This window comes from Macaca mulatta, chromosome 12, assembly GCF_049350105.2.
Source record: "Macaca mulatta isolate MMU2019108-1 chromosome 12, T2T-MMU8v2.0, whole genome shotgun sequence".
In the NCBI taxonomy this organism is placed as follows: domain Eukaryota; kingdom Metazoa; phylum Chordata; class Mammalia; order Primates; family Cercopithecidae; genus Macaca; species Macaca mulatta.
Window position 1 is genome coordinate 124,780,794 of NC_133417.1, and position 11,702 is coordinate 124,792,495.

At 58.1% G+C, this 11,702-nt stretch overlaps 2 protein-coding genes across 3 annotated transcripts; one reads left to right on the top strand and one right to left on the bottom strand.

Moving 5' to 3' along the window:
• Positions 1–36: 36 nt before the first annotated feature.
• On the bottom strand, positions 37–4,773 carry CHPF (chondroitin polymerizing factor). The gene is given in 4 exon segments (NM_001261199.1): positions 37–1,613; positions 1,925–2,104; positions 2,594–3,167; positions 4,226–4,773. Coding segments are annotated over 4 exon segments (2,328 nt in total). The 5' UTR covers positions 4,540–4,773; the 3' UTR covers positions 37–353.
• A 9-nt stretch (positions 4,774–4,782) lies between these two features.
• On the top strand, positions 4,783–11,588 carry TMEM198 (transmembrane protein 198). Of its 2 annotated transcripts, none has more exon segments than NM_001194308.2 (5): positions 4,783–5,378; positions 5,691–5,895; positions 8,511–9,086; positions 10,157–10,359; positions 10,711–11,588. In NM_001194308.2, coding segments are annotated over 4 exon segments (1,083 nt in total). In that variant the 5' UTR covers positions 4,783–5,378; positions 5,691–5,729; the 3' UTR covers positions 10,849–11,588.
• Positions 11,589–11,702: the final 114 nt, after the last annotated feature.

An 11,702-nucleotide genomic window follows, 5' to 3' on the forward strand; every position in this document is an offset into this window, starting at 1 on the left:
CCTCAGCTCCCTGCTTCCCTAACAACTCTTCTACAGCCCAGCCCCCAGGGCCCAGAGGCAGGGCTGGCGTCAGGCAGACTGTACTGCATAAATATGTGGAGGCCACAGCCCGAATCAGCAGCGTCAGGGGGCAAGGAAACTGGGTTTGGGGCAAGAAGTGGGTGGCTCTGGGGGCACCTCCCCCAGTGCTTGTCCAGAGCCCAGGGACCCACAAAGCCAGAGAGGGGACCAGCGGGCCAGCTTGGGGTCTGGCTATGGCCAGCCCTGCCCAGCGAGGCTGGCAGGTAGCTCTGGTTTTGGGGGAGGAGTGGGGTGGGGTGTGGCCATGCCACGGCCCACGGGGACAGGTGGGGTCAGGTGCTGTTGCCCTGCTCCTGCTCAAAGAGTAGCATGGCCAGCTGGGTTCGGGATCCGAGGCCCTCAAGCACACTCTGGCGGCAGCGGTGGTATAGGTCCTCACTGAGCCTCGCGCTGCATGTCTGGGCCCGGTAGCGCTGCAGCAGCGCCGGCTCCACTGCCCGCAGCACATGCAGACTGGAGAAGTGGAGGAACAGCTCGTACACGTCCAGGCTCTCCAGCAGCTCCTCTTCTTGTTCTGAGGCTGCCGCCAGGCGACCACGGGCTGCCACGTAGTCGGAGTTGTAGAAGCAGGCCTCGCTGGCTGCCTGGCGATCAAAGCGGCCAGTGTCACGGCCCAGCTCTGGGGGCCCAGGCCCTTGTGGTGGGGCCACAGCTGGGTGGAAGGCTTGGAAGTGCATGGGAAAGAAGGCCTGCCAGCCGGAGATGGCATGCATGCGGCAGCGGTTCAGGAAGTCAGGCGTGAGCACCGTGTCTGGCCCGGCCAGCAGGAACAGTGTGTCCAGTGGGTGCTTCTTGGAGAGTAGATCCATGAGGCGCAGTGGTGAGGGTGCGGCTGTCTGAACACTGAGCCATGGCACCCGGGCGCCGGGGAAACGCCGCTCCAGCTCTGCCACGTGGGCCTTGACAGGTGCGAAGACATCTGCGTGGGCTGCGCGCTGGGCCTGGCGCGGCTCATACAGTAGCAGCAGGGTCAGGGCTGCCGCAGCATCACCAGGCTCCAGTGCTGCAGTGGCAAAGGCCTCCAGGAAGCCAGGGGCCAGGTCACGCTCAGCCGCAGCTAGAGGCAGGAGCACAGTGAGACGTGAGGCCTCAGTGACATAGGGCACAGGCAAGATCTCCACGCGGCTCAGCGGCCGGAGCAGCTGTACTCGGCGAGTGAGGGGCCGGCGGCCTCCCTGGGGGGTCAGTGCCTCCAGTTGCAAGTCCAGTGTGTATTCCATACCCCGGGCTGGATCAAAGCGTCGGTAGCCATTCACCAGTTGCTGCTTCTGGAGCCGCAAGGCCGGGTGGTAGCGGCGGTTGAGCTCCTCTAGAGCTGTCCCCAGAACATCAGCCACATCAGCCCGATCAGCCCCACGCAGTGGGCAGCGGGGTGAGCCATCGGCGCAGGAGAAAGCGTGCTGCTCCGTGAAATAGTCCCAGCGCAGCACCTCAAAGCGGGAGGCCGGGCGGGATGGTGCTGGAATGCCCACAGGCCAGGCAGCTGCCCGGTCACCATCAACGGCCAGACGGCTGGTATTCTGGATCTCCCACTGGATCAGAGAAACAGGCCATGAGTAAGGGGCAGACCAGAGGAGCAGCACACAGCTGGGGGACTGGGTAGGCAGCAGGTGCCACTCAGGATGGGTCACTAGTCCCCTGCCCACCCAGGGTCCTTACCTATCATTTCCCCAGCATAGACAGCCTAAGAGCCTGGAGGCTCATCAGAGAACGTAGAAACAGGCAGGGGCTGGGAAGTAGTTTTGTTCTGTGATTCTAGTGCTAACTTTTCATTTCTCTGGGATCTCTGTGACCTCTCAGATCCTGTGCCCCTCACTCCGCCATGCCCAGACCTAGACCATACCTGTAACTCCTGGATCTCCTGGTATGTGCGTTCCAGTTCAGCTCGGGCGAAAGCCTTGTGCAGCTGGTACATGTGCACAGGGTCACGCACAGGGTGGGCTGTCAGGGCACTTCGGAAACGAAGGTCCCCCTCCTGCACTGGCTCCCCAGGGCTCAGCTCCAGATGGCTATAGTGCACCCCCTGGGGAGAGGAAGGGAGGGGATCTGTTATGAGCTGGCATTGTCTTCCATTGTCTCATAGTGAGTATCTCATCTCCTCAGTCTATGACCTGTTGTGGACTTACAGTCTGAGGGTTTAAGTCTACCTTGACCAGTTGTGAGTCTGTGTGACCTTCAGCATGCCTCTGCTAGCTCATCTGCGAAATGGGCATGTGTCCTGTCTCAGAGCTGTCCAAGGGCTAAAACAATAACTAACATCAAATGCCTATTATGTACAAGGCTCCCTTATTTTCCCTAATCCTTGTAACAACTCCGAGCAATAATTATTTCTATTGGCACAGAGGAAGCTACTGAAGCCCAGGATATTGAGTAATCTACCCGGGGTCACAGGGATAGAAAATAAATGTCCGAATTGGCATGGAAAACCAGGCCTGTAGCTCCACCACCCCTTTGCCTCTCAGAGGGATTTGAACATGACAGGAGGTATCGCCGGGATAGCTTATCATCCCACCTCATGGTCACCAGTGCAGCCCACCCCGGTGGCATCGAGAATGCAGCGACCCAGCCACTCGTCAGGGCGCGCACTGACGATGTCGTTGCGGCAGCCTTCCAGGTGGGGGCGCAGCTGCTGCAGCAGCATGCGCGAGAGCAGCACCCCAAAGCCTCCATGGCAGTAGCGGCCGGGGGTGGGCTCTCCGCCGATGAAGTCCTGGGGCCGGCCCAGGTACAGGTGGGCGGCGGAGGCCAGGCTGAGGTGGCCAGTTAGGCGGGCCAGGCCGTGCGCCTCGGTGTAGGTGGTGTCAGGCACCAGGAAGAACCAGTCAAAGTCGTCGCCGTGCTGCTCCAGCAGGTGGCGCAGCGCCAGGTGCAGGTGCCCGATGGGTCGCTCCTCGCCCAGCGTCACCACCGCCATGCCAGGTGGGGCCCGGCGGCCCCGTGCGCCCGTCAGGAATACCACACGCTCCAGCCGGTGCCCCAGCGTGCGGTTCACGGCCACGCCCAGGGTGGGCAGCGTGGCCTGAGAGGTCAGCACCGCCACCAGCAGCCTCTGCCTGATGCCCAGCTCCGTGCTGATGTAGCGGGTCCTAGGGGAGGAGATGGCACAAGGTTATGAAAAAGACAACGGGGTGGGGGGTGGAGGGGGGTGGAGGGGGTGGTCAGCACAAACTCTGGCAGGTCGCGTCTTCTCTGCATCTGTGTTCTCACCTATGAATAGGATAAGAATAAACCCTCTCTCCCAGGGGTCATGAGGATTTAAACGAAATGGTCTTACACAGGTAGTTCTTTGCATTTGTGAGATGGCAACACCCACCCAGATAGGAGAGAGATATTGTGGGTCTGACTCCAGGGTTCGCTACTTAGTAGCTATGTCCTTAAGCGTGTTATTTAACCTGAGCCATCTGTAAAATGAGACTGATTATATCTGTTTAATTATATCTGATTATATCTGTCTGTCCAGCCAAATGCTGGACATACCATGTATCTACTCATTTCTATATAAATATGTCATTTTGCCACAAATGCCTCACATAAATGATATAAAGGAACGTTTGGCATAGGGGTGTACTGAGTGTTTTTGCGGGGAGGGGCAAACTGGACTCAGGGGCTCCAGGAACTTACCTTTGTTAAAGCAGAAGGTAAATTGCAGAACCAGCATTTGAACCCAATGTTACTTAGAAATTATTTCAACTCATCAGCAGATACATTAATGGGATGGGCGCTCCCTCCCCCAGCTCACCCTGAGGTGGCCCTTGTAACCCACTCAGGAACAAGAGATCCAGGTAAATCCTAGTTCTCGCCTTTCTCTTTCCCTGTTTCTGTACACTCAACCCTATATACAAGTCATTTCTCTAACCCCAGTAGCCCAGCCAGGGAGCTAGTAGGATCTTTGGGGAGCCATCGGGTCGAGTCGGTTTAGGACACAGGCCAGCAAGTTCAGCCCAGGCCGGGATAGGGCCCAGAGAAAGCCTCGGACTGGCCCCACGACTCTTGGGGAAGGCAGGGCCATCGGAAGTTATCGGGGCCCAAAGACTTCCTGGCTCGCCAGCCCCTTCCTTCCGGAGCCCGACCCGGGCCCGGGCTGCTTCCCCGCGCGCGTCCCAGCCGCTGCCCAGTGGGTGGAGCAGGCGCAGCCGATCACTACCTGACGGCCTTTTTGGCGGCCTGGCCGGGCTGTGCGGGATGGTAGGGCAAGACGCGCGGCTCCCAATTCTCCCCGGCGCCTGCGCCGGTCCCGGGCTTCTCGCGCTCCGCTCCGGGCTGCACTGAGTTGGGCCGTCGCGCCGCGTTGGTGTTGCCGCGCGGCGGCAGCTCAGAGTCTCCAGGTTGGGGCGGGCCTGGGCCGCACGGCTCCTCCACCCAGGTGACGCTGAGCAGGCTCAGGGTGAAGCCCAGGGAGATGCCCACGGCCACGGGCCCTGCGGGCCGCAGCACCGACAGCAGCAGCGATGCCCGCATGGCGCCCGGACCGCGGGTCCCCGGCCCTGGCGAAGCCCCAGAGCAGCCAGAGGAGGCTCCGAGGGGGCGGGACCGGGGAGGGGGCGGATCCAGAGGGCTCGGGTCCCGCGGGCGGGCCCGCTCCCTCCCCGCAGAGCAGAGCCAGCGACCCGAGTCGAATCCCCGGGGCCGCGCCTCGATTCCCCTCCAGCAGCTGCTCTAGGGTGCGCAGGGTTCTTGCGCTCGGCCCCAGAGCCTCAGCCGCGGCCGCAGCTGTCCGACGTGTCACTGCAAGGGCCCCGCCCCCGGGGTGGGGTCTCGAGCTCCCGCTACCGGAGAGGGAGGAGAAGGGGGAGGTTAAAGGGGAAGGGCCCCCGGAAGTGCCCCCACCTCGGTGCGGGAGAGGGAGACGCCGGGGGCGGAGTCCCCTGCCTCCCGCGGCGTGGTTGGTGCGTCCCGGGTGACGTCAGAAGCAGCCCGCCCCTGCCTGGATGGTGCGCCCTGAGTGACGTCAGGAGCAGAGGCCGGAGCTGTCCATCAGCACCAAAGGCCGCGGGCGGGCTCAGGGCATGGGGCCGCGGTTCTGGGGCGGCCCGAGCCCCGGCTCCTGCTCCTTCCCCTTCCCCAGGCCCAAACCGAGTTCCCGGACGCCGCGGGACTGGAGTGCCAGCCGGTGTTGGAGGTGGAGCGGCGCCGCCACCGCGCCGAGACCAGTCTCTGCGGCCCAGCAGCCCCCTTCCTCGCACGACGGACTTTCCCTGGACCCCAGTCAATTGGAGCCTGTGGCGCCCCGCAACCCCGGCCCCTCGGGCGTCTACACAGTCTCTTTCACTCAGAAGCTCAGGTCGCCTCCAGCCCAGGTAAATCTTGGACAATCCCATATTGAGCCGCCCACAGACGAATCTCTTGGCTGCCTTCTTCTCACTGGCAGCACACTCCCCTCATCCCCCCTGACTCCCGTCCCTCTTTTAACTTCATCCCAGTCTCCTCTAGCCAGGCACTTTTGTTTCCCTTTGTCTTTGCTCTCCACTCCAGAGATGCTTCCAGAGCTGCACAAATGTGGATACCACTCCTTTGTCCACTGTCCTTGCTGAGTTCTCCCAATCCCTCTCCTACCCCCATCCTGGTGGGGACCCAGGACTCCTCTGTGACCCCAACTTTCCCTCTGTCAGGTTAACTTGGGAGGGTGACTCCCTTCTATTCCCAGCATTATGCCGGGGACTGTGGCAACACTGCGGTTCCAGCTACTGCCTCCTGAGCCAGATGATGCCTTCTGGGGTGCCCCTTGTGAACAGCCCCTGGAGCGCAGGTACCAGGCACTGCCGGCCCTCGTCTGCATCATGTGCTGTTTGTTTGGAGTCGTCTACTGCTTCTTCGGTGAGATCCCCATCTCATCCCTCACCTGAGCTACCCTGTGTTTTCCCGAGTTCTTTTTCTGAGCCCCTCAAGTCTTCTCTGAATCCCTCTACCATTGTGAATAATTCTTCCTTTTCTTTCATCCCACACATTTATAGATTGTCTAGACTCTATATTATAGGAAACACAGGTTTTTGGATTAGGCACACCTGAGTTTGAATTTACTTAGCTTTGCAGTTACTAATTGTGATGTCTTGGGCACATTAATCTGTCTGCGCCTCAGTTTTCTCATCTGAACAATGATCACATTTGTCTCATGTAGTGTTATAAGAATCAATAAGCATTCAATAGATAGTAGCTATTGTGGTGAGGATGTGTTTGGGTCACTGTGCTAGGTAGGCACTGAAAACACTTAGCAGGGTCATTACACATGGTCCCTTACCATAGGGCATATCATCTGACAGGGAGGAGACTCCCTGGAGCATTTACACCTGGGATACATATTAGAGCGGGCTGGATGGTGGTCACACACATCCATCCAGCCTATAAGGCAGGCTCCGGTAATCAGAGCTGCTGTGAATACTTGTACAGGATGGGTACTAAATAAGGGAACTCAGCTGAGTGGGCAAGTGGGGGCTAAAGTCCAGCTCATGCTCTGCCTGACAAAATCTGGGCCTTGGTACAAAGCTGCTTTGCCTAGAGAAAGGCACACCTTTTTCGAATATGCATAAATGTGCCATATGGGCTAGTGGCCCACTGTAATGGGAGTAAGTGACCAGTGGCTCTGCAGCAAGAGTTACAGAACTTCCGAGGGGAGAGTGAGCTCTGAAGCTGGGGGCCCAAAGAAAGCCTCTGGGAGGAGAATTATAGGTGAGTGGGACCTGTGGGGGGCAAATGAGGCTTGGGGGCTGGGGTTCCAGGTTGGGCAGAGGTAGTGCAAGACTTGTGTTCTGCAGCCTCCTCCTACAGTGGGTGGGTAGACAGGGTTGGGAGCCAGATGGTCCCTCCCATTCCTCCCCCAAACTCTGGGCTGAACAACTGAAGAGTAGGCAGGAGGAAGTGCCCCCCGCAAGGGTTCAGGACACGTTCTGGGCCTCTGAGGATTCTGTATCACCTCACCCCCTCCATATCTGTACCCACTCCCTCTGCATGTTGCTCAATGTGGCCTCATATTCCCTCTCCTGGGCTTCCTGACATCCTACCCCTCTTGGATACCACTACTCCCAGGCTCATGGACTCTGAGCCCTTGTCCACACCCTACTCCTCTCTCTGCTCACAGAGCCTCCTGGACTCTCATACTTCCCCCTACTCCTGGAAGTGACTCTCCTCTGTTATCTTTCTCTTTGGCTCTCCCTGACTCCTTGACCCCCACCTCTGATTTCCATCTTTCCAACTATTCAGAATCTCCACTTCCCTCACCCTTTCAGGTATCTCTAATGGGCCTAATGGCCCTATAACCTCCTTATTTCTGAAACTCCACAAACACTATTTCCTTCTCTTTGATTCTGTGTGACCTCATGTAAGCCTTAGTGACCTCCACCTCCCCTCACCTCCAGTTATGTCATTACCTTCCATCCCTCTGACCCCCTCTATTACTCCTAGCTTTGATCACTGGTTACTCCTCTCTAATCCCTATAACCTCATCATTTGATCACCCCTCCCCATACTGTGATCCCAGTAATTCCTTGTTTTGGTCTCAGTGTTCCTCTCTCTTGGAAATCATTTTATACTCTCAATGATTCTATTTCTGTCAATCTCCCTAACCTACAAATACCTCATTTTCCAGGACAACTCCCCAATAACTCTGCTTCTCTGTCCTCTTTGTAACCTTTCAGTGGTGCCATATCTCTGAAGCCCTGTGACCCTCAAAAACTCATCTTTCTGAACCTGTGTGACCCTCACCTCTCAACTTTTTTTTTTTTTTTTTGAGACAGAGTCTTGCTCTGTCACCCAGGCTGGAGTGCAATGGTGCGATCTTGGCTCACTGCAACCTCTGCCTCCTGGGTTCAAGTGATTCCCCTGCCTCAGCCTCCTGAGTAGCTGGGATTACGGGTGCGCGCCACCATGCCCGGCTAATTTTTTGTATTTTTAATAGAGACAGGGTTTCACCATGTTGATCAGGCTGGTCTCGAACTCCTGACCTTGTGATCCACCCGCCTCGGCCTCCCAAAGTGCTGCCACCACGCCCAGCCCTCGAGTTTATTATGATTTCCAAATACCTCATCTCTGTGAGCAATCCCTTCTCAAAGACCCCACTGACTCTTTTGCTGATCCTCTTGGGATCCCAATGACTTATCTCTCTGACTCCTATGATCCCAATGACAGCAATGCACGGAGTCACCCTTGACTCGAAAGATTTATCCTAACTCTTGTGATCCTCAAATATATCAACCCTCATGATCTCAATGGTTATGTCTGCTTTCCCATTGACTGCCAACAGCCCTATCTCTCTAACCTCCCTTGACCTCAATGGCCCCATCACTGATGCCCTCATGACCCCAGTGACCCTCAATTCTCTGATCTTAGTGTGTTTGTCTCTGGTTCCCCTGGGATCCCATGTCCTTGACCCCTCGGACCTGCTCCCTCCAGCCTGGTGCCCTCATCTTGGCCCCTCACTAGCCCCTGTTCCCCTCCAGGTTACCGCTGCTTCAAGGCAGTGCTCTTCCTCACTGGGTTGCTGTTTGGCTCGGTGGTCATCTTCCTCCTGTGCTACCGAGAGCGGGTGCTAGAGACGCAGCTGAGTGCTGGGGCGAGCGCGGGCATCGCGCTGGGCATCGGGCTGCTCTGCGGGCTGGTGGCCATGCTCGTGCGCAGCGTGGGCCTCTTCCTGGTGGGGCTGCTGCTTGGCCTGCTGCTCGCAGCTGCTGCCCTGCTGGGCTCCGCACCCTACTACCAGCCAGGCTCCGTGTGGGGTCCACTGGGGCTGCTGCTGGGGGGCGGCCTGCTCTGTGCCCTGCTCACTCTGCGCTGGCCCCGCCCACTCACTACCCTGGCCACCGCCGTGACTGGTGCTGCGCTCATCGCCACTGCCGCTGACTACTTCGCCGAGCTGCTACTGCTGGGGCGCTACGTGGTGGAGCGACTCCGGGCCGCTCCTGTGCCCCCCCTCTGCTGGCGAAGCTGGGCCTTGCTGGCACTCTGGCCCCTGCTCAGCCTCATGGGCATTCTGGTGCAGTGGCGGGTGACAGCTGAGGGGGACTCCCACACGGAAGGTAAGGGGGCACAGGCCAAGGTGGACATGAGAGGAGTGGGTGGCCAGGGATGGGTGGGGGGCCGAGTGACTGAGGAGTAGGGGACAGCAGCAGAAGGCCTCGATGGCTGTAGAGAGCTGACTTGCTCAGGGTCTGTGAGGATAGGACCCAGGTGCCATCATTCATTCCACAACAACATATGGAGTGTTGGCTCTGCACCGACACCATTCCAGGCACCAGGGATACAGCAGAGATAACACAGACAAGGTTCCTGTCCTTATGGGTGTACATTCAGGGCAGGCAGGAGACAGATAACAGAGATGCAAACAAACCAGATGATTCCAGTTGTGTAGAGTGATATGACAGAGACATGCAGGGTAATGTGAAAGAGTGACCTATGGAAGCTATTAGAGTTAGGGTGGTCAGGGAAGGCTACTTGAAGGAGGTGATATGTAAGCAGGCACTTGAAGGCTAAGGGGCCAGCCATGCAAAGAGCTAGAGAAGAGGAAACAGCAAGGGCGAGGGCCCTGAGAAGGAATGAGCTCAGCTTGTTTGAGGAAGTGGGGCAGGAGTATGGAAGGTGAGGTGTGGGAGCCAGGGTGATTGCGTGGACCCTCTGGGTCATAAGAAGCACTCCACATTTTGTTGGAAGGGCAATAAGACACCACTGGAGGGTTTAAAGTAGGGGAAGATAGAATCTAATTTAGTTTTTGGGATGCTCATTCTGCTGCTGAGTGTAGAAAGCATTAGAGGGAGCAAGTGTAGGGAAAACCAGTGAAGAAGCAGCTGTGATTGTCCAGTGGAAAGATGATGGTGGCTGGCCTAGGTGATTGGGAGAGGGATGACAGCCTGGAAGGGGGTACCTGGAAGCCTAGGAGTCTTCCATAAAGACCTATGGAAGAAAACAACAACAGCGGGAAGTCCCCTCTGAGAGGCAGGAGACCAGGAAAGGAAGTGACAGGGTGGGAGTAAGGGGTTATGGACAAGAGGAATCTGGAAGCCTAGAGCCTCAGGTGGGAAGAGAGAGGGAGGGCTCAGGGGAAATAAGGCGCACAGTCCTCTGAGCTCCTTCTCTACCCATCCCACCACAGTGGTCATCAGCCGGCAGCGCCGACGTGTGCAACTGATGCGGATTCGGCAGCAGGAAGATCGCAAGGAGAAAAGGCGGAAAAAGAGACCTCCTCGGGCTCCCCCCAGAGGTCCCCGGGCTCCTCCCAGGCCTGGGCCCCCAGACCCTGCTTATCGGCGCAGGCCAGTGCCCATCAAACGCTTCAATGGAGACGTCCTCTCCCCGGTGAGCTCCCTGGGCCCATCCAGCCAGAATGAGAAGGAAGTGTGGAAACTCTGTCCAAACAGGACTGGGCTTTCCCCATGGACTGGTTGCTATCTAGAAGGCCTATTTGTCCATGCATCGGAGGCCACGCACCAGGGGCTTGGTGGGTCCAGCTGATGGGGGGATTGGGGGAAAGGTGCCCTCAGTATGGGTTTTAAGTGGGATATGGTTATGTGGTGGGGTCTCAGGGCTGTGGACTCTGGATCTATGGCAGTCTATAGGGGTGTCAGGCATGTAGGAATTCAGGAAGAGGTGGCTTTTAGGGCAGGATTCTGCGGTGGGACTCTCACACCTATGTTTGCTCCCCCACAGAGCTATATCCAGAGCTTCCGAGACCGGCAGACCGGGAGCTCCCTGAGCTCCTTCATGGCCTCACCCACAGATGCGGACTATGAGTATGGGTCCCGGGGGCCTCTGACAGCCTGCTCAGGCCCCCCGGTGCGGGTATAGCCATATCTGCCTGTCTAGACTCTGCTGTCACCAGCTCTGCCAGCTCGGGGAGGCCTGCTAGGCTGCCACTTAGCCCCCTGGCTTTGGCTGTCCCTCTCCCCAGCCTGGAGAGGGCTGGCCTGGTCACTAGAAGGGAGGATTGTCTCAGGCGAGTCTTGGCCTGAGAGGAAAGCCCCCTCCCAAGCTCCCAAGAGGCTCCTGAGGAACTCGGGGTGTGAACCCCATTGGGGTGTGCTCAGGGTTGTGAGTGTGTTGCCCGTGTGTCTGTGTGTATGTGTGCAGGGGTGGGCGGGCTTGGAGGGGACGCTGGGACCCTTGCCTTAGATTTCTGACTGGTAGGGTTTCTCCAGGCTCAACCCCACCTCCTCACCCCCCGCCGGGGTCCCATGGGCCACCTCCTGCATGTCTCCGCGGAGGGGCTACCTTCCTTCCCATCGCCCTGCCTCCCAGCCAGACTCATCTAAGGGTTCTTGTCCTTGTCTATGGGGCAAACTGTAGCACCCCTCACCGTGGTCCCCTGGCCTCTGCAAAGCCACCAGCCTGAGGGCAGTGGCAGGAGATGGGGGTGGGGGGTGCTGCTCTGGGCTGGGTTGGGAAGGGAGTTGGGGAGGGGCTGAAATGCACGGTGCATGTCTGGTGTCTGTCATGCCAACCTGGACACCTCATGCTTCTGTCTCCCCCACCCCACTCTGTTTTACATCTTTTATAAATGTGCCAAACTGCGTGGCCTCTGCCAGGAATGGTGGTCTTTGGTGGCTGGCACTTTCATGGGCCAGGTACAAGCACTACAGCCCTCGGTCCCCAGTGTCGCTCACTGCACAGAGGCTCCAGGCAAGGTCTGCCCTCCCACATCA